Source organism: Zingiber officinale, chromosome 6B (genome assembly GCF_018446385.1).
Source record: "Zingiber officinale cultivar Zhangliang chromosome 6B, Zo_v1.1, whole genome shotgun sequence".
NCBI lineage: Eukaryota > Viridiplantae > Streptophyta > Magnoliopsida > Zingiberales > Zingiberaceae > Zingiber > Zingiber officinale.
Window position 1 is genome coordinate 94027390 of NC_055996.1, and position 22669 is coordinate 94050058.

Below are 22669 nucleotides of genomic sequence, written 5' to 3' on the forward strand. Positions count from 1 at the left end.
AGCATCGTCCCGATCGATCGGCTGATCGATCGGGACCTCTGGATCGATCCACGGATCGATCCAGAAGCTTTCTGTTCGCTGGGAAGAATCTGGATCGATCCACTGATCGATCCACAGCCTGGATCGATCCACGGATCGATCCAGCACTTGGTTTTTGCCCAAAACCAAGTCCCAAACCTCCCTAACCAACATCCGGTCAACCTTGACCTGTTGGTACATCATGCCTCGCATCTGGTCACTCCCTTGACCTGCTAGGACTCCCACCAAGTGTCCGGTCAATCCCTTTGACCCACTTGGACTTTTACTCGTCGTGCCAAGTATCCGGTCACTCCATTGACCTACTTGGACTTCCACCAGATGTCTGGTCAACCTTGACCCATCTGGACTTCCTTCCTTGCCAAGTATCTAGTCAATCCTTTGACCTACTTGGACTTCCCAACACCAGATGTCCGATCATCCTTGATCCATCTGGATTTCCTTCCTTGCCTGGCTTCACTCACCAGGACTTTCACCTAGCTTCACTCACTAGGGTTTTCCATCTGCCTAGCTTCACTCACTAGGACTTTCCATCTGCCTAGCTCACTCACTAGGACTTTCACCTGGCTTCACTCACCAGGACTTTCACCTAGCTTCACTCACTAGGATTTCCTTCTGCCTAGCTTCACTCACTAGGACTTCCTTCTGCCTAACTTGCCAGTTAGGACTTCCCAGTCAAGTATCCGGTCAACCTTGACCTACTTGACTCTTCTTCGTTCAATATCTTATTGTCAAACATCTAAACCCAAACCAAGACTCAGCTTGGTTAACCAGGTCAACCTTGACCTGAGGGATGTTGCACCAACAATCTCCCCCTTTTTGATGTTTGACAATACCACAATAACACATACAATCCCACATGTAAGTTAGGCTAATCCTATAGCCTCCTTCTTCATGCCACTAGGTAATGAACACATAAGTTAAGCTTTTCATTCTCCCCCTAAGAGGGCAAACTCCCTCTAGGTAATGAAAACCTAACTTACTTCCTTTCATTCTCCCCCTATTGGCACACATCAACCCCCTACTAATAAAACACATCAACCCGTCTTTGGACACACATCAACCTATGCTCCAATTTTGGGCACACTTCAACAACTTCATCTGTTGAAGACTCTCCCCCTGTAGAGTTGCTCATCGTGATCACAACTTCACTCATTGTGATCAATACAATAATGAAGGTCCCATACCCTTCATTTATCCTTAACTTCTCCCTCAATGTAGACAAATACCCAACCTTGAGCATTTTCTGACCACTTGAGTTCCCCCTTGAGTTCCCACTTGAAATAATGAGGATATCCACTCCCCATTTCAAGTTCAACTGCTCATCCATGAGCATTCTCTTAACAGAAGGTTAACCACCTTCCAAGGTTTATGAAAAATAATTTTCATGTCTTTAAAGAGTCCCTCCCCTAAAGACATGGTGGTAACTTCATCATTGCACCAACAATGACTTGGAATCCCTAAACCTTTAGGAAACCCAGATTTAGAAGTTTTGAGGTTCAAATGTTCAAAATTTGAAACAAACCTCAACCTAAACTTCAATGAAGTCTTCCTTAACCATTCCATCCTTGTTTTCAACACGAAAACACCCTTTTTATGTATACAAATGCATTTTAAGGGTTTGGAATGGTTACCTAGACTAAAATAAGTTCAAAGTGCTGAAATCAGGCTTTCCAACCAAAATCCTTGGATCGATTGGAGTTGGGTTCCAATCGATTGAACCTTCTGAATCGATCCAGCGATCGATTCAGAATACTCTCATCGACTGATCGATCCATGAAGCTCCGTAGAGATTGCCTTTTGAATCGATCCATGGATCGATTCAGGCACTCCAATCGATCCATGGATCGATCGGAGCTCTGATAGTTGCTGAAATTCCATTTCAGTCAACTTCAGAAACCCTTAGAAAATTAAAAAAAATCCAAAAATTATGAAATTTCGTGTAGACACTGTTTAGGGCATATATTATCAAGGAAAAATAGTTTTCTATGAAAATACATCATCTTTTCAAAGATTGACACAAACTTGAAAACTTGCAAAAACTTTAGTGTTTTCTTCAAGTTTGTGTCTAACTATTCAATGGTGATTACTATCAAAAGATAGCCTTCACCAAGGTTTTCCAAAATTATTTTGAAAACTTTTTCAAAACCAATATCCCACCATGTTTCTTGGGCATAATGCACATGACTTGTACATTAGCTTTCCCAATGATGGGAAAACACATATCTATGTGTTTTGATGAAACTAAAACTCAAAAGAATGCACTAAATCAACATCTTGAGTTTTGTTCATCATCCTAACATCTCACTTGTATGTAATGTGCACTAAAACACATACAAGTCATCTTATAGGTCTTTGTGAGATGTAGATTTTGGTTTTGCCCTAATCTAGGGATCATGCATATCTATCTAGGCATTTTGGAGATATTAGACACCCACCTAGGATGTCACTTGTTAATAAGTGTTGTTAAATGCCTTTTGTCCTTAATTACAAGGAATTAAACTTAATGCATGATAATGTTATGACATACATCAAAAAGAAATAATTTTCAAAAGAAAATATCCTATAATTACATGATGTATGAATGTCATGACATGGTATTTTTGTATTTTTCATAATAAGTCATGAATGCAAAAGTAGACATGATGTCATGGCATATGATGGGCAAACAATCATGGCAAGATTTAGCATAAATAAAATATACCTAGATTAACTATCTAAGTATCCTTAAAACCTTAGCTAAACTTACAACTTAATCCTAGATTGCCCTTAAGTGCGTCACGAAAACGCCAAAACCTAAATTGGCATTTCTAATTCCCTTGATTAATTTATGCCAATTGAAATTAAGCATATTCCTCAAATGTTGGCATATTTCATTTTTCCACAAGAGTAGCACTTTAAAGTTAAGGCCCGGATTGCCTTAAATTTCCTAAGAACATACCAAAATCCCAACTTGGTAGCTCTTATGAATTTCCCAATATGTGCCTTTTAAGATTAAAATCAAATTTTCACCACTAGGCACATTTTACTCTTTCAAGGAGTAAATAATAGTTCCATTTCATTTTCAAAGGTTAACAAAAACCTTGAAAATGCTCCTTGAGTGTCAATTTCCTCAAAGTTGGGTTAACTACCCTTCTAAGCGGAGTTGACACTCTCTAACCCATCTATGGGGTAGAGAAGATGCTCCTAGGAACCCAACACCTATTGGTGCTCCTTGGATGCTCTAGGTATTTACTAGGGATAACTTCCCTAGATACCTTCCTAGTGACCTTGTTTGGCTTCTTGGAGGCCTTGGTCACACTTTCTAGGTCAACTCTAAGGATAGCCTCCCTTGTGACCTTGTTTGTGACTTTCTTAGACTTCTTAGAAGCCTTAGTCACATTTATTGCAAAAATACTCTTAGGGATGACTTCCCTAGTATTTTTGGCTTGACCACTAGACCTAGGGTTTGTTCCATAACTATATGGAACCCTATGATAACTAGGCACATCCTTCTTAGCCTTTGGTTTGTATCCCAAACCTCTATGGCTATTTGATGGCTTTGACTTTCCTAGCCCTAGGTTTTGCTCACTTTGCCCTTTTAGGATATTTTCCATCCTTTTTAGGGTCTTTTCCATTTTATCAAGTCTTGATCTCAAGACTTGATTTTCTATCATTAAATCCTTAGAATTTGGTTTTTCATTAAGTCCATGAGCATTTTGGTTTCTAGGCTTGTATCTAAAATCCTTAGAGTTATTGCCTAGACTTTTACCTACATTCCTAACCCTAGGAGTGATAGTCTTAGCATGTAGGGCCACATGCTTTTCCTTAAAGCCCTCATGCTTTCTATTCTTATGGTAAATTGCATTAAAATGATAAAAGTTAGACCTATCATGCTTTTTACCATAATGTAAAGGAGTAGGCTCAATAAATGTTACCTTCTTCTTTACCTTGGAGGCTCCCCCTTGACTAGTGCCTCCTTGAGCCTTGACCCTCTTCTTCCCCTTGGGGCATTGACTACGATAATGCCCCTTTTGATTGCAAGAGAAGCATATAATATGCTCCTTGCTCTTCTTTGTGTTGGGGATGGTCTCCTTGGACTTCACCTTGCCCTTTTGTGCCACTTGGCCCTTCTTCTTGGCTAATTTAGGGCACTTGCTCTTGTAGTGCCCATGTTCCCTACATTCAAAGCATATAATATGATTTTTATTATTAATTGAAATGTTTATACCTTCTTGTGTAGGGATGACACTTGCTCCTCCATTTGATATTTCTTGAATTTCGGAGGTGGCACCATCTTCTTCTTCTTCACTTGACCCGGATGTAGAAGCTTCTCCTTCTTCTTGATCCGGCGTCACCAAGGATTGCTCCCCCTCAATCCTAGAGGTGGAGGCTTCATCATCTTGAACATGAAACAAGGAGTATTCTCCCTCCTTGTTCCCTTCGTTGCATTCCCTTGAGGATGAAGCTTCTTGGATTTCCTCTTCTTCGGAGGTTGAGCATCTCTCAACCTCGGAGTCCTCCTCTTGATCTTGCTCCAAAGAGTCACCCTCTCTGGATTCTTCATGATCTTGTACAGTGGAGGGGATCTCTTTATGAAGCTTGTCCAATTTGCTCCATAATTCCTTTGCATCTTCAAATTCTCCAATTTTGCAAAGGATGGTGCTTGGCAATAAATTGACCAAAAGCTTGGTCACTTTGTCATTAGCCTCGCACCTTTGGGCTTGCTCTTGGCTCCACGTGCTCCTCTTGAGAACTTTACCCTTTGAATTTCTTGGAGCCTTGAAGCCTTCCATTAGAGCAAACCATTGCTCTATCTCCATCATAAGAAAATTTTCGATTCTTGATTTCCAAGAATCGAAACTCGTAGAAGTGTATGGTGGAGCCACCCTTGTGTCAAATCCAAGCCCATCTTGGAATTGCATCTTAAAGTTGAGCTTGATAAAGTCTTGAACTTGAAGAATTTGCTCCAACTTCTTCACCCTCTAGCTTTTCTTGATATGCTTGACCCTTCCGGCGATGATTCCGGTGAAGAGCGGCCTCGCTCTGATACCACTTGTTAGGATCAAAAGTAGCTAGAGGGGGGGGTGAATAGCTCGTCGCGTGCTCGTCGCTTGGCGTTGCTTGTTTCTTCAAGGATATGCAGTGGAAAATACAGAAACAAATACAACCACGCTAACACTAGGATTTTACTTGGTATCCACCTCCAAAGGAGGTGACTAATCCAAGGATCCACACCACGCACGCACCCTCCACTATGAAACACTCCTTTTCGGTAACTACCGAGGGCGGAGAAGCCCTACAAGACTCTCAGTACAAGAAGAAGAAAGGGAAATACAAGTTAAGCAAAAGCTTACAAGATGTGCAGTAAAAACCCTAACCCTAACTTCTTCCTCTTGCAATAGATCCGCCTCTTGACTTGGAAAGCCTCCAAGAACCTTCAAGAACTGGCGATCACGTGCTTGTAGAGAGCTGTGGAGGAGCTGGAATGAATCTAAGAAGAGCTCGTGAAGCAATGCCGAAGACCACGCTCGCCTGCGGCTTTAAACCCGACGCAACGGTCGGATCCCGATCGATTCGAATGTTCCGAATCGATCGGGGAGGCTTTGGATCGATCCACGGATCGATCCAGAGCGCCTCTGTGCTCAGGAAACGCGCCTGGATCGATCCACGGATCGATCCAGCGCTTATCGCGCGAACCAGCATCGTCCCGATCGATCGGCTGATCGATCGGGACCTCTGGATCGATCCACGGATCGATCCAGAAGCTTTCTGTTCGCTGGGAAGAATCTGGATCGATCCACTGATCGATCCACAGCCTGGATCGATCCACGGATCGATCCAGCACTTGGTTTTTGCCCAAAACCAAGTCCCAAACCTCCCTAACCAACATCCGGTCAACCTTGACCTGTTGGTACATCATGCCTCGCATCTGGTCACTCCCTTGACCTGCTAGGACTCCCCACCAAGTGTCCGGTCAATCCCTTTGACCCACTTGGACTTTTACTCGTCGTGCCAAGTATCCGGTCACTCCATTGACCTACTTGGACTTCCACACCAGTGGTCAACCTTGACCCATCTGGACTTCCTCTTGCCAAGTATCCAGTCAATCCTTTGACCTACTTGGACTTCCCAACACCAGATGTCCGATCATCCTTGATCCATCTGGATTTCCTTCCTTGCCTGGCTTCACTCACCAGGACTTTCACCTAGCTTCACTCACTAGGGTTTTCCATCTGCCTAGCTTCACTCACTAGGACTTTCCATCTGCCTAGCTCACTCACTAGGACTTTCACCTGGCTTCACTCACCAGGACTTTCACCTAGCTTCACTCACTAGGATTTCCTTCTGCCTAGCTTCACTCACTAGGACTTCCTTCTGCCTAACTTGCCAGTTAGGACTTCCCAGTCAAGTATCCGGTCAACCTTGACCTACTTGACTCTTCTTCGTTCAATATCTTATTGTCAAACATCTAAACCCAAACCAAGACTCAGCTTGGTTAACCAGGTCAACCTTGACCTGAGGGATGTTGCACCAACAGCAAGTACAGTTGCCAGGGCCCATCAGCAGCATGTTTAGTATTTTCACTTACTTTATGTATATGGTTTTCAACCTTGTCACAAATTAGTTCGTAAATTCAGTACAGTCCTAGCAGTAGCTCAGTATTAGCTTAGCTCAGTTTTTAGTATCAGCTTAGTTCTTCATTGATACCATGTGATTGATATCATGTTCAGCTTTAGATATGCCATGATTGTATGCTTATATGCCATGCCATGTTTAGTTTATTCAGTATACTTAGCATATCCTTTCAAACAGCATGATTTAAAATCATATTTGCATCGTATGCATGTTTTAGTGATGTAGATGGTTTCTTACTAAGCTTTTTAACTTACAGATACTATTTTCCTTATACTGCAGATACAAGTAAAAGGAAAATGGACTAGCAGTGGAGGCTGGAGGTCAATGCAGATCAAGATGTGTGTGGAAGGAACTGGAATAAAGATCCTAGGGATCTAGTTTTATTTTATTATGCATTAGAACGTGTTCAGTATGCATTAGTACTTATAGCAAGCGTTATCTTATGTTTCTGTTAGTTAGCAAGAGAACAGTTTAAAACCTTGTTAGTTTTGGTTTCCATATGTTTACATGCCATGAATTAGTATTCTGTGCCTTAATCATGTTTAGTGTGTTAGCCATTACCTAGTAGAATGTTTCTCTTAGCTTTTATAGTGTTGTGTAATGGCTTTGGCACGCATCAGTGCTGATAGCAGGGGCCTGATATGAAATCAGAAACCCCTGATCGGTCAGCAGACCGATCAGGGAGTCTCTGATCGGTCGGTAGACCGATCAGGGACCTGGTTTCTACGAACAGAAGCTTTCTGTTCGTTCCCTGATCGATCCGTGGATCGATCAGGAGCTGGGTCGCGAAAAAAAAATGGCTCACTGATCGGTCAGCAAGACCGATTAGTAAGCCACTGATCGGTCTCATTGACCGATCAGGGACCAGCTGGATCAGTCGGCAGACCGATCCAGCAGCGTACAGTATTGCAGTGTAGTTTATGGATCGGTCGGTTGAATGATCCGGAGTTTCCTACCGTGCTAGTATCAGTAGATCGGTCTGTGGATCGATCCGAAGTTTATTATCAGTTGTAAACACCTTCCCTAACATGTGTACAACTCCTAGGTACACCCAGAACACTAAGTTAAACTTTACAGCATTTAGTTCAGTAAAATTTTAAATTAGCCAGTTTTCATTCCGCATTAATAGTCCAGCACAACATTACGTAACGATCGGCCTCGCAGCCTAGTCAGTAGGAGGCGGGTCGTTACACATAAGGATTGTCATGTAAACCCTGCAGGTGGACTTAGTTCGACATGACAATAAGGTTGAGTGGTACTACTCTTGGAGCTAGATATTAATTAAGTGAGTTGTCAGTAACTCATTTAATTAGTGAGCATTCGATATCTTAAACACAGGGAGATTAACACACTCATGATAAGAAGGAGCCCATATAGTAATATGGGATTGGTGCGGTAGTTTAATAATCACTCTTAGTGGTATGAGTTATTATTGATGAACTCGAGTTGGGTGTTCGGGGCGAACACGGGAAGCTCAAGTTCATCCGGAGACCAAAACCAATTTCTCCTCTCGATTCTTGTCGTAGCCTCTTATTTATAAAGTGTTATACTCACCCATACCCACCTTCTTACCCACCTTAAGGTGGCCGGCCAAGCCTAGCTTGGAGCCCAAGCTAGGGCCGGACAAACCAAGGTGAGATGGTTTAAAGAGGTGGCCGACCCTAGCTTTAACCCAAGCTTAGTGTGGCCGGCCAAAATAAATTAAAAGGATTTTATTTTTTAAAATCTTTCTTATGTGGAAGCCATGGTTTTAAAAGATAGTTTAAAATTTAAATCTTTCCTTTTATAGGTTTCTACAAAAGATTAAGAGAAAGGTTTGATATCTTTCCTTATTTGTCGTTAAAAGGAAGATTTTAATTTTTGATAAAACTTTCCTTTTTTGTAACCATCCTCATGATTTAAAAGAGAGTTTTAAAATTTAAATCTTTCCTTTTATAGTTTCTACAAAAGACTAAGAGAAAAGATTTGATATCTTTCCTTATTTGTAGATTGAAAGGAAGATTTTAATTTGGAGAAAACTTTCCTTATTGTAATCATCCACATGTTTTAATAGAGAGATTTTAATTTATAAAAGTTTCCTTTTATAACCAACCATGAAGGGCATTTTTAAAGAGAAATTTTTATTTTAAAAATTTTCGGAAATAAATTAGGAAGTTTTAATTTTTGTTTAAAACTTTCCTTGTTTGGAGGATATTGAGGTGGTCGGCCAAATAGAAACAAGAAAGGAAATTTTAATTAAATTTTCCTTTCATTGGCAAAGAGGATAAGGAAGGTTTTATTTAAACTTTCCTTATTTAGCAAGACCAAGGAATATAAAAGAGAGGATAGAGATGCCTCACCTAACAATAACCTATCATCTATTCCTCTCTCTTTTCTTCCTTGGTGTGGCCGACCCTCTTCCTTCCCCTCTCTTCTTCTTGTGGCCGAACCTCATCTTCTCTTGGAGTTCTTGTGGTAGTCGGATCTTGCTTGGAGAAGAAGGAGAGAAAGGAGGCTTTGTTTCTAGCATCCCTTGGAACTTGGTGGTGGTGGCCAAACCTCATCTTCTCTTGGAGTTCTTGTGGTGACCGAAACTTGCTTGGAGAAGAAGGAAGCTTGGGTGGATTCTCGTCTCGGTAGATCGTCGCCCACACGACATCTGAGATAAGAATAGGAATACGACAGAAGATCGTGAGGTCTATAAGCTATAAAAAGATATAATTAGTTATTAGTTTCCGTATCATAACTAGTTCATCCTTTTATTTAGATCTTGAAATACCAAACACAAGAGGTTAATGAATCTAGGTAATCGAATTTATGTTTTCGATTTTGTGTTTCTTTTATTTTTCGAACTTGTGATTCGATTGTTCTTTTTGGTTAACCTAGGGTTACTATAAGGAAATTAAATATTAAATTTCGTTGGAAGGCTTTGTCTAGGAAGTGGTGGATGCTCTCATACTGAAGAAGGTTTAGTGCCTCGCCATGTTTAACCTGGAAGCCGATCTCTGAAATTAATATTTAATTGAATTTGTAACATGGGTGGAATTGGATCAATAATGTTAAGCATCGTTTGTGATTCAAGTCTAAACCACTAAGAACAGATAAGTTGAATTTGGAATCAATAATGTTAAGTTCCATTTGCGATTCTAAATTTAATTTCTAAATAACACAATAGGTTGTTAGGAATGGTTCAAGACTTGTACAAAATTTTTATATAGGGGAACTGGTACGATATTCAGAGTAGCAACCAACAGGCTCATGCCATTTGAGCATTCCTTAGAGAGAAGTACAGTGAAGTAAGTTTAAGTAATCTCCGTCAAATAACAATCAAGTTTGATAGCTGTAAAAAATGCTCGAATGTTACCATGGCCTAACATCTCAGGGAGATGGGTAATATAATTCGAGACTTAAAAGATGTTGGTCATGAGTTGACTAATGAATAACAGGTTCAGGAAGTTATCCATTCCCTTCCTGATTCTTGGGAAACGATGAAATAGAATCTGACTCATACTGAAAGTATCAAGACTTTCACTAATGTCTCACGTTATGTTAAAGTTGAGATGGGGAGGATTGAATCTGCAAGGATTTCTGATGTGTTAAACAACAAGCGCACGGTTGTCGTCAAGTAATAAAATTTCTAAAAGTCGATCCTACGAGGATTGAAGCTTAAATGCTAGTTTGTCCTACACTTTGAATCTAACTAAACAAAATTGATAATAGGTTGTTTTAAGATTTTCGATCAAATGCAGAAGTAAAAAAAAAATTGAGGAAGTCCTTAATTCAGAAGATGTTCTAGGTCGAAGGTTTCATTGTAATGGTGGATGTTGTGATATGAATTGACCCATTGCTAGTTCTCTACTTGTATGTTTGCAGGGCAGTCTAAAGATTTACTGAATTCTACCCCGTGACGGTGTATCGGAGTACTTCCCCTGCCAGTAACCAAGCATGTCATCAAGTGAAGAAGTAACTTAGAGAGTCCGGGTTTTCAGTAGAGTACCTCCTGTCACCAAGTCTCCCCTAGGTACACATCTCTAGATTACGTAGGTCACTTGCGTAGCATATGATTAGGGGAAGCCCATTAGGTCAAGTGATAGACTTATCCATACATAGAATCATCCTCCTTTAGGAGGTTACATTCCATATAGAAGGATAGTTACCTTAGATACTCAATTTCAAACAAGTATCTTAAGGTCATGCCGAGCTATATCGGAACGCACACTCAAAAGAGACGATGATTTATGCATCTAATCAACGAAAATTCAGGTTCACACACAGTCCCAATTTAGACGCACAGCAATGTATCTATTCAGAATAAGATCTATGCATACAAAACTATAATCTAGATAGACAAATTTATGATCATAAGGGAAAGCTTCTATGTAAGTATTTCATCAAACAGAACAAGTGCACACAAGTTTCATCAAACTAGGAAGAAGACTCAAAGATTCCATATTCAATTTATAGAAAAAGCTTTTGTGATTTGGGGGCAAGTGTTAGTCTCATTCCATATTCAATTTGTAATAAATTAGGTCTCAAAAACTTTAAACTTACTACCATGACACTACAATTAGCTAACCATTCTTGCAGGTATCCTATGGGTATTATAGAGGATGTGCCGGTAGAAGTTGGTGGGAGTATTATTCCCACGGATTTTGTGATGCTGGACATGGAAGAAGACTCGAAGATTTCAATCATATTAGGAAGACCATTCCTTGCTACAACTAGAGCAATAATTAATGCCAAAAACCATAAGCTTTCATTGGTAATTGGTAAGGAAAGGTTGGAATATAATTCATCAAATTCTTCTAACCATGTCTTTTCTCTTTTAGTAAGTGTTTGCAGTGGGGTGGACGCTTACAAGCTAGAGGATTGGAATTTCCATCCTCATGGGAGGTCGCCGGATAAGGAACATGATCCGGCAAGTGATGTTGGGATAAGGCCTCCCAATAAAAATGAAAAATACATCTGCCCTCTAATGGCAAGAAAACAAAAAGAAAACGGGGATCGGTCGAGCTAAACACCTTAAACAAGCGCTTCTTGGGAGGCAACCCAAGAGTTTCTTTAGTTAGTTTCAATTCAAGTTTTCTTTTCATTAGTTAGTGTTTTTATTTCGTTATTGCTGTTTGTTTTCAAGTTGTATTTTGCTTCCATAAGCTGGTTGTGATTACTTCATGGGCATGGAAGCATTGGCGAAGTCGGAAAGGGAGTAAATCATCTATGTTGAGCTAAACAGAGCTTGGTTGTGTATCATACACGGCTGTGTAGAGCTTACAGAGGAGGAAGAGTACTCGGTCGTGTGACTCACACGGGCCATGTAAACTTACCAGAGAAAGAGATGTGCTCGGTCGTGTACCACACATATTCGTGTGAGAATTCTCGAGAAGAATAAGGACTCGCCCGTGTCTTAGACACGGCCGTGTGAGGCTAAATCAAGAAGGAAAAGAATACGGTCGTGCATCACACGCGACCGTGCAAAAGAAGCCGAGAAGGAGCTTGTTCTGCCCGTGTCGATTGACACGACCGTGCGGATTTAGCCGAGATGGAGCGTCCTTAAGCCGTTTAGATCTGCACGGCTGTGTGACATACCTTAACCCTGGTTGTGTCTATAAGACACGGTCGTGCCTAGGCCGTGTTGGCCACACGCCCAAGCTTCTTTTCCCTAAAAAAAAAAACCTTCTCATCTTCAACTCTTCCTCCCAACTTCTTAGATCTAGATTTCAAACTCATTTCTCTCCATAAACCACATCATGATCTAGCAAATTCTCCTTTCCTATCTTCAAGATATACAATTCTTTGTCCGAAAGTTCTTACTTTTCAAGATCTATTTTTACAAGAATCAAATTTCTCCAACAAAACAACACCTTTCCCACTTTGAAATTCATCATGTCCAATCTTTTGAAGAAACTTCATAAAGGAAGCGGAGGATCAAGCAGAGGAAATGATTCACCAAAGGATAAAGGGAAAGAGAAGGTCACAAAAGGCAAAGGAAAGAGGATTTCACGCGACGAAGGTAACGTGGTTTCCCTCTTTTTCCTATTGGTCGTCCACGTAGACCTCCACCCCCTTCACAACCACCATATTGATTTTATTGAGACAATGAAAAGTTTAAGTATGGGGAGGGTATTTGCAACAACCTGATTTTTCTTTACATTTTTCAGTTTTTCTATTTCATTATGCATTTTGTTTTATTTGTTTGGTTTCTTGAGTTTGTTTTTGACTTTCATTTGATTGTCTTTTGAAAACATTGTGGCATACATATTGAGAAACTCAATCTTAAATTATATGCTTTCTTGTCTTTAAGTAAATGATTAGAACATTTTTTTATCTTGATTCATGATGTTGTAAATAATGCTAGTATGTTTAGTGTGATCTCTATCTTAAGTTGCATGATGTGAGCTAAGTATTCTATGGAAATAAGTTTGAGATTTGACTTAACCTTAAGGATCTTACTTTCACTTTACTTGAGCTTGAATAGTTGATATCATTGAAATAGTTATGATTCATCTTATTTGTTTAGTACTTGGTTTCCATGGTGATTTCTCAAACTTCATTTTGGTTACTGGATGAGGCTCGAATCATGTAAGCTCATTTGAAAAAAATTAAAATATCCCAATATTTGTGCAGTATATTTGTGTTTAAGTGTTATACCTTGCAATCACTTAGGAAAAAATGAAATGAAAAAAAAAAGAAGAGAATGAAAAAAAATGATGATGATGAAAAAAGGGATATAAAAAATAGTTGTCGTGAGTGGAAACTAGCAAGTTACCCCTTTGAGACCGAGTTGAATTACTGAGGAAATGACTACTATGTTTCTCTTGATATCGAGCACGCCTTTGAGACCCTGGGTTGATTGAGAAATATGAACCAAGTGTGTGACAGGTAAGTTCCTATCACCGGAAACATTAGGAACTCAATTGGATGACGACTTGACTAGGATAAAGATTAAAACTTGAAGAGTTTGGGTCACTTATTTGCACTGTGCACAAAGAGACTTATGCTTAAGTCATACTTGAGTTATTTCCATGATCATGCTTATCAATGAAACTTTTGGATAGAGATAGGAAAGTGCATTAAGAATTATGATGCATTATAGAACATATGAATCTAAATTGCGGCATTTTGCTTGAGGACAAGCAAAACTTTAAGTCTGGGGTGTGATATGCGTAGATTGTATACACTTGTTTAGCATGTTTTGACGCACATTTGTATATTTTACACATGGTTTATCTATGCATTTTCATACTCTTAACTTTACTTTTAACATAATTACTCTTCTTTGTTTGGAGATCTGCTTTTGTGTGTTTTTTGTCTATAGAAGTCGAATTTGGAGAACGATTGATGTTTGTGGCCAATTCAACAATCAAGTGAAGGAAGAATACACTAGCCATGAATGCCACATGACCATGCCAAAGGAAAATGACCTTGCCCGTGTGAAGATGGTCGGCCGTGCAGCTTCAGCATAAAAGGATAATGACACGGTCGTGTGAGAGCCACACGGCCGTGTCACATTTGAAGCAAATCCAAAACACGGTCGTGTAGATCTACATGACCGTGCAACCTTTCCAGAGACAAAGCATTGCCAGGTCGTGTGTGCCACACGACCGTGTGACATTTCCAGAGGCAAAACATTGCTAGGTTGTGTGGATCTGCACGGCCGTACAAGACATCCAGTAACAGAGCATGGCACGACCGTGTGAGAGCCACACGGCCGTGTGACCTTGGCCGAGAGTAAACACTGCCAGGCCGTGTGAGATCCACACAGCCGTGGGACGGGTCGTGTGACACCCAAACCCCCTGCTCTATATAAGGGTTTCTCCTCCTTTGAAAGGGGGGAGGCTCTCCCTTTGGGGAGATCCAATCTTGAAGCTTTCTTCGACCTTTGGGTGTTGATTCCGGTGATCAAGAGACGTTTCAATCCAAGATTCGACTCCGATAGCAAGGATTGGTTCCGAAGATCACTCGTCGTCTTTAGATAAGCATTTCTTCTCTATTTTCTTGATTGGGATCGAAATGTTTACGATCATCTTGTCTTCGGTTCTTTTCTTTTGTTTCATGGAGTAGATCTTCTTGTTCTAGGATGGAGGGAGTATTTGTGATGTGAGTTTATGTAAGATTTCAAGGATTTATCATCTTCTTGTTTTAATGATGTTGTTATGTTTTGTATCAATTCAATCTTGTATGGATTGTTGTATTTTGAATCTAATTACCATTCTTGATTGGTTGTTTGTATTTCTTATGGATCTTGAAGAGGAATTCTCTAGATTATATGACCGAGGGGTATCGTGACAGGGTTGCCCCGTTAACGGACATTTAGGGGATCACCTTGAAGGGTGATGTAAGAATTTACAAAGAAGAGGGATAGATAAATGTATTGTACCCTATATCTTGATGTGGATTGATTAATGATGAGTTTCTATGTTGTATGACCAATGAGCGTCGTGACAGAGCTGCTCTGTTAACGGACTTCATAGGAATCATTTCTATTTAGTTGCTTAAGGTGTAGATTAATGTCCCTTGCCGGTGTTTTCTGCAGAAGATAACCGACGACTTCTTGCAAACGCATAACAATTGAGGATAGGGTTGGTAAACCATATTACATTGATAAGTATTACAAAGAAATCAAATCTCCTATAACTTTCATAAAACCTAGTTTCCTGCATTACCTTTCTATTTCTATTTTCTAGTTTTGTCTTAGTTCGTGTAATTCTTGCTTGGTTGTTTAGCTAATTCGCTTTGAGACATCTTTAGTGATTATAACCAGTACATGTGGATTCAATATTCTTTTATTACTGATGACGTAACCGTACACTTGCGGTTCGTAACAATCCTCTGAGTCATACTCTCCAATAGTTGGGGGCTTGCTCCCCATCAGTAGCTTTTCCTTGAGTACCCTTAGAGAGAAGGACACTTGATCCTCAGGCAGCTCCCTCAGCTCCTCCCGGAGGACTATGGTTTTTCTCTTCTTTGAATCTCTAGGCAGGGAACTCTCGGCCATGGAGGCCTACGGTTGATCTTTCTTATTATAATAGGCTGGGCAGGGATCTCGATAGAAGGCTTGAAGGAAATCCTCGGGTTGCTTCCTCTTTGACCCCTTGTCAAAAGTGTGGGTTTGGTCTTTTGAAGTTGTAGGCATCTTGTGTGGATGTGAAGCAGTGGTCTATTTTTCGGAAGCCGCCCTCCTCTTAGCCTCCTTGAACAGTTCATATTCTCCTGCTGTCATTGTGACGTTGATACTTCCGGTATCTTCCATCCTCACACTCCAGAACAAGCAAAGGAAGTTCCCATAGACGGTACCAAATTGATCCTGTCTGGAATCTGAGTCAGACAGACTGTCGACTGAGATGTCGTTGGTGTTGACAGGGAGGAGACTCGGATGCACCTGGCGTATATACACCGAAAAACAAACCCCCACGTGGTACTGAAAGACGACGATGACCTAACTGGAGGTACTTAGGCTTTGCGCGCACTCAGATAGGCACATGGAACCTTAGAAACCCGAAACTAGGGAAAAAGTCTCCGGCGTAGGCCCTCCGACGCTCAAGTCAAGTATTTTTTTTCCCAGAAGAACAGTGTACGAAGGAAAAAAGAAATGTAGGAGACAAGTACGAGTGTGAGAGAGAGCGTACCTGTACATGGGAGAGGACCTTCATTATTATATGACACTGCGTACTTTTGGAACCTGACCGACGTCAGAGAATGTCGGGTGTTAGGACATATCAGGTGATGGAAGACACGTGGTGCCCTCTTATTGGTTGAAAGAAGACTCCATTCGTAGCTAATAACAGACCATTGGAATATTCTCTAGCGTATGACAGTTATTCCCTGACAGGAGGTTATGATTCTCTGACATCATTGTCGTCTAGTGCCTTTTGTCCCGCCCGAGTTTGATTATGGGCAGCTTGGGATGATTGTTCGAGTATAACGCTTGGCTCGAGTCTTGATGAGAAGGGCGAGCTATGGTGAGGGCCCCATCTCTCCCATTTGGATTGCTAAAGAGTCGACCAGGAGTTGGCTTACTGAAAGTACCAAGCTTGGATATGCGGACCGAGCTGAGAAAACCCGACCAGTCGGGGCAGGTCAGACATTACCCCCGATTGCACCTCATGTCTCAGATCTGAGACCTTGATCTGCCTATACCCGACAGGGAATTATGACGGTTTGACTCCTTCTTTCCTTTCATAATTGTTAGCTGTCACGCCCCTTTGACTTCTGTCTGTCATATCCCTTTGAATTTTGACTGTCACGTTCTCTTGACTTCTAATTGTCACATCTTCTTGACTTCTAGATGTCTGATTTTACCAGACCACATCTTTATACACTGTATCATATCGAGCAATAACTCTCATTATGGCATTCCTTCTGTAACAGTCATCAACCTCCATTGGTACACATCTTCTCATAACAACCCCAACATTCGTTCCTCCTTAACAACTAACGTTCATCATTATTAGTCGCCTTCAATACCTATCCTTCTTAATATGTCTCATCTTTAGATTAAGCCCTCACCCACAAATATTCTTGAACTCTCCCTCAAGCCTGAAACCCAAATGTTGAACACCAAACGATCCAAGTTCTTGCACACTTAGCTTAATCCCGAGAGCTAAGCACCATACGACCCTAAACTCTCATGTATCCGAGACCCGAGCGTCGAACACCATATATACTCCTCTCTTTCTGGGTCCGACTTGTCCGAACCCATCCTAAGGCTCGAGTGACGTATTCTAACCTCTCAGACTTGCCCACTCCTCAATTGTGGATTAGTAATGACAGTGCTCGGAGAAATAGGTGATTGTATCCATGATGATACGGTTAAATCCTGATGGCAAAGTGGTAATTATGAGGAGAGGGGAGGGGTACTTTGGTCAAGGGGATGGAAGAAGCCCTTTTAGGGCACTGTTCACAGAAACGAAGGGGGGTGGTTCGTTCGTGGAGCTGCTTCCGCCGCCAACTTCCCTTTCTTCCTCTTTCTCATGAGCGCCTCGCCAGTGCCGACTTCCGGCCATCACCCTCGCTCCTCTCTTTCTTCTCCCCGCAACACCGAAGACGAACACTGCTATTCTTCCTCCTCACTGCGCCGTCGCCGGGCAGATCACTGCCGGCTCCTCCTCCTCGCTGCGACCACCGCCGACTCCTCCTCCTCTCGTAGGCAAATGCCTTCGGTCATCCCTCTTCCTCATCCGTGCGACCCTCGCCTCAAATGTCGCCGCTGTTTTCTCCAGCGAGGCCGCAGCCACTTTTCATCCTTCTCCTCTCGCCGCCGACTTTCCTCAGTTGTAGCTTCTGCCAGCGACGCCGACGTCACCTCCCTCTTCTTACACGTGACAGCACTGTATGCTCTCTGTTCTGGTGTTCGTAGCCGTCGCCGGCAGCCTCCACGTGCCACCAGCCCTTCGCGACAACATCCACGCGCTGCAGTCGCACAACCGGCACCTCTCGCGGCAATCGGCAGCCGCCGTTGGCCGACCCACTGTCTCGACAGACCTCACAGCGTCATTATCGTTGCCGGCAGCCTCGCGGCCGGATCCGATCATCTAGGGCCCTGGTCTTTAGGTCCAACGTCGATCCCGCTCTCGATCCGAGCCCTCCGAGCTCTCGTGGTCATTATGTCCCGACTCGACGTGTGTGATGTTTTTATGCTGTGGTTATTGGGCCGCTATTATATCCTGGCCTGCAAGCCGCGGTTATGTTTCAGACTATGTGCGTTGTGTCTCGCTTTTATATTACTGTTATTTCTCGGCCTACGTGTCGATTTCATGTCTCGGCCTACGTGTTGATCTCGTTTCTCGGCCTGCGTGTCGGTATTAGTTCCCCGCCTGTGCGCCGATATTAGTTCCCGGTCTGCGATCCGGTGTCTTATCCCGGTCTGCGTACCGAGCTCGTGTCCCGGCCTGCGTACCGGTATTATATCCCGATCTGTTGCTCGTCATCCGGGTCAGTGCATCGTTCAGCTTCTCGTCGTCAGATCCAGCTCTTCATCCTGATCGGAGTCATCCACTCTTCCGGGTCGCGACAACTCGAGCCGCGTCCCATCCGAGGGCGCCCCCCTGGGCCAGGGTACGTTCCTCGTTCATATTTCATATGTGTTTTCATTACTTCATGACTTAGTCTTGTACTCATATATTCGTTGGATCTGCCTCGAGCATCGAGGTACCGGGGGCCGGGTCAACCCGGTCGCTGGATGCAGGTAGCGTTGACCAGAGGACTTTTAGATACTTGGTCAACACGGAAGCCATCTCAGCACACACCCCCTCCGAGACATCGCGACTTCGTCAATATTTCATCCACCTCTCCCGACAGTCCGTCTGACTCAGTTTCCAAACCGGATCACATGACAACGTAACAACAATATAATGAAGGCAACTAACTTCTGCTTCCTGAAAGTTGATATCCTTGTGTGCTTGTCTTCTATACTTCCCATTCAAAGTTTTGGACAATAATGCTCCACCAATTCGCTATAGAAATTTAAAAAATTGAAAGATAGAACAACTCTGCCTTCTAAACAGTCATCGTTCTTTGTTTTTTTTTTTTGTTTTGTTTTTCAAAATTCAGATTAAGCAAAATCTCAAGGGAACAAAAAATACAAAGCTATGCCACCATTTACATTTTAAAAAGAAAAAAAAAAAGATGCAACTTAATAATGCATATAAAGTAGCACACCTCAATCCCAATCCAATGCCATCACCACATTAATTAATTATGCCTCACTCGATCTCGGTTAATTCTTCTCCCTCAACTCTTGCCATGCATATCTATATATATATCACTGCACAGAGCGGCCATCGTCGTACTCCTTCAGCTCCTCGATCTTAGCGAGCGCCTCCTCGAGCTCGCACCTCCTCTCCGCGTCCGCTTCGGAGCAGGCCAAACCGACGCGCAGCAGCTTAAGCATCTCCTCCTCGCCGCCCTCCGTCCCTTTCATGTTCGCGTCGAACACGCAAGTCGTCTTCTCCTCCTTCACCACCGAGTTGACCCAGCTAGCCAAGTCGGTGCCCACGCGGCCTTGCTTCAGGTAGTTGGCCGGGAACTTGCCGGTGAGGATCTCAAGGATGAGGATGCCGAAGCTCCAGACGTCAGACTTCTTGGAGGGCTTGCCGCCGCCGGTGCACTCGGGGGACTTGAAAGCCACCATGATCTGGGAGGCGTGCGACTTGTTCATGACCGGGACGAGGGCGTAGTCGGAGAGGATGGGATCGAAGGAGTAGGTGAGGAGCACGTTGGAGGACTTGAGATGGCCGTGGGGGACGATCAGCACGGGCAGCTCCTCGTGGAGGTAGGCCAGCGCGCGGCCCACGCCCTTGACGATCTTCAACCTGCTCGGCCAATCCAGTGGAGGAACACTCGATCCTTGGCTCCCTGAACGAGATTTTCATAAAAACTTTTAACAAAAGAAAAAACAGAGAAAACGTTGTGATTTGTATGAACATCTACCATGGAGAAGGTGAGCTAAGCTGCCATTGAAGACGTAATCTGTGACCAACAGCTTCTCCTCTCTTCTGTAGTAATAAGCCACAAGGGGAAGGAGATTGGGGTGGGAGAGCCTCCCGAGTCTCCTCATGTGCTCGTAGAAGTCCTCCCTTCCGGCTCCGTTCATCTCTTTGAATCTCTTCACCACGACTGCAGGGCCATCGGAGAGGATGGCCTTGTAGGAGGATCCAAAGCTGCCACTGCCGAGTACCTCGGCGGATGCTTTCAGTAGGTCTTGGATGTTGAACTTGACTCTGTCTTCCTTGACGAATGTCAACCTTCCCTGTTCTTCCTTTGGGACTTTCTTCCCGCTACCACCGCCTGCGTGAACCGGACGCTGGTCGGCTCTGTTGACCTGCCGATGAATCAGTTTGAATCGAATCGAATCGAATCGAATCAGTAATTATTTAAATAACTAAACATTTAGAAACGTTGAATGAAAATAAATCGACTTGATAGAATTATAGAAACTGAGGAAAGTATCTTTTGCTATTGATTACTGATAAACCTCGATTGATTTGAGATTATTATCCATTATTGTTATTACGACTAATAATAACATCAGTATGGAAATTGTTACCTGAACAGGCTCGGTCTTGACGGGTTGGGTGGTCGGCAGCGTTGCCGATTCCTTGGGCTGCTTCCGGCGCCGGCAAAAGATGAAGAACAATCCAATTGCGACCAATAAGATTGCGATGCAAATGAGAATGATTCCCACGATAAAAACGGGCGACAACCTCCTCGGAGACCCGCATTCATAACTCAGAGGCGCACCGCACAGATCGTCATTCCCTGCCAACGCCCAAAAAGAAACAAACACAGATGCCAAAATTTTCAGATCTTGATCCACGATTTATATTTGTTATTTTTCTCATTTATTTAAATCAAAATTTTTGATTCGATTATGTTTGATTAATTCTCGATGTAATTTAGTTTAATGTCGAGCGAATAGCCCTGATTAATTAGTCAGGCTCACCGGCAAACCAGCCAGGGTTCATTTTCTTAAAGCGCCTCGGGATTGGTCCCTCGAGATTGTTATTCGATAGGTTAACCAGCCACAGCCCGGACTGCCGGAAGTTGGGGATCCGGCCGTCGAACTGGTTGTTGTCGAGTCGTATCTCCAGGAGCCGCGGCGCGTGCTCCAGTGAGCTCGGGATCGGCCCGGAGAATTGGTTCCGCGAGAGGTGCACCTTCTTGAGCCACTGCATGCCTACGAATAAACCGCCCGGCACCTCGCCGGAAAATCTGTTCATGGAGAGGTAGATGGAGCGCAGGCCGGGGAACTTGGAAAGGTCCGGGATGGCGCCCTCGAAGCTGTTGTTCTTGAAGCTGATGGTGCGGAGCACGGGGAGGCCCGTGAGGGCGTCGGTGTTGAGCGTTCCGGCGAGGCTCATGTTTTCGAGCTGGACGCCGCGGACTCTGCCGTCGAGGTTGCAGAGGACGCCGGACCAGAGGGTGACGTTAGCGCGGCATGGGGAGGAGCCCGGGATCCAGTTTTTGAGGGCGGCGTCGACGCCGGAGGCGGAGGAGGAGAGAGCCTCCTTGAATTGGAGGAGGACGTCACCTGCGTCGGCGGCCGCGGAGGCAAGGGAGTTCTGCCGTGGGGCGGCGAAGGTGAGGAGGAGGAGAAGGAGGGGAAGGAGGAGCGTCCATGGCGTGGCCATGGCGCCGGCGGTGGAGCTAGCGTAGGTGCGGCGGGGGCGAGCAATGCGAGACGTCGACGGTGGCGAAGTGGGGGGTGGCGGGGGAGGGGTTGGATTTAGATGGCATGGCGAAGAGCAAGGTGGAGGAATGCCTAATAATAGTTTATTTATTTATTTGTTATTAATTTAATTTAATTTTGGAAAAGAATAACGATGAGTGAGAGTTTGATGGTCGATGAGAGGAAATAATGTTTAGGGTAGGTACGAAGTTAAGTCCACTTGGCACATTCTAACAACAAGAGGAATAAAAAAATCATTAATCGAAAAAAAAATAGATACAAAATAGTGTTTCATTTTTCCTAAACACAATGAAATGATCATCGTTTTAAAATATAAAATTTTCGTTCCGATAAAATATTTGATACTATTTCTTGAAATTTCATTTGATTGATCGTGTATGCAACACGTTAGATGCGCGTGTTATTTTAATAGAAATGACAAGTTCTCTTTTAAATGGTGGTCTTCACGTAGTGGACAGGAGAGCATAACGTAGTCTGTCTATAATTTATGCGAATTGATATCCAAACAACTGTTATTTTCAACAAATTAAATCATCAATCAGTTTCTCTCTCAAAATATATATATATATATATCACCTATGAATATACAGGATAAAGGTGTGCAATATTGATAGTTCTAAATTAAAGTATGAAAAATACATAAATATAAAAACGGTAAAACTCACAATGATCTCTGATCCTGTTGGAAAGTTGAAAAGACAAATATACTGGTGTGACGTGTCTAGAAGGTTGACCGCATCTCCATGACCCGGATGGTGAGCTATCCTCCATGTTGACCCAGTCGTCTGAAGTCCTCTGGTCAACAGTACTTGTATCCAACGACCGGGTTGCCCCGGTCCCTGGTACCCC

At 43.0% G+C, this 22669-nt stretch overlaps 1 protein-coding gene across 1 annotated transcript; it reads right to left on the reverse strand.

Moving 5' to 3' along the window:
- Positions 1–19393: 19393 nt before the first annotated feature.
- Positions 19394–21761, reverse strand: LOC121991251 (pollen receptor-like kinase 4). Its single transcript, XM_042545260.1, has 4 exons — positions 21074–21761; positions 20678–20889; positions 20062–20452; positions 19394–19986 (listed from the first exon to the last, which is right to left on the reverse strand). The coding sequence occupies exons 1-4, from the start codon at positions 21759–21761 to the stop codon at positions 19394–19396; spliced, it is 1884 nt and encodes a 627-aa protein (XP_042401194.1).
- Positions 21762–22669: the final 908 nt, after the last annotated feature.

Coding starts and splice junctions, on each gene's coding strand:
- LOC121991251 (XM_042545260.1), bottom strand. CDS start 21,761: ATGGCCACGCCATGGACGCTCCTCCTTCCCCTCCTTCTCCTCCTCCTC. Junction 20,453..20,677: donor TCAAGACCGAGCCTGTTCAG/GTAACAATTTCC, acceptor ATTCATCGGCAG/GTCAACAGAGCCGACCAGCG. Junction 19,987..20,061: donor CTTAGCTCACCTTCTCCATG/GTAGATGTTCAT, acceptor AATCTCGTTCAG/GGAGCCAAGGATCGAGTGTT.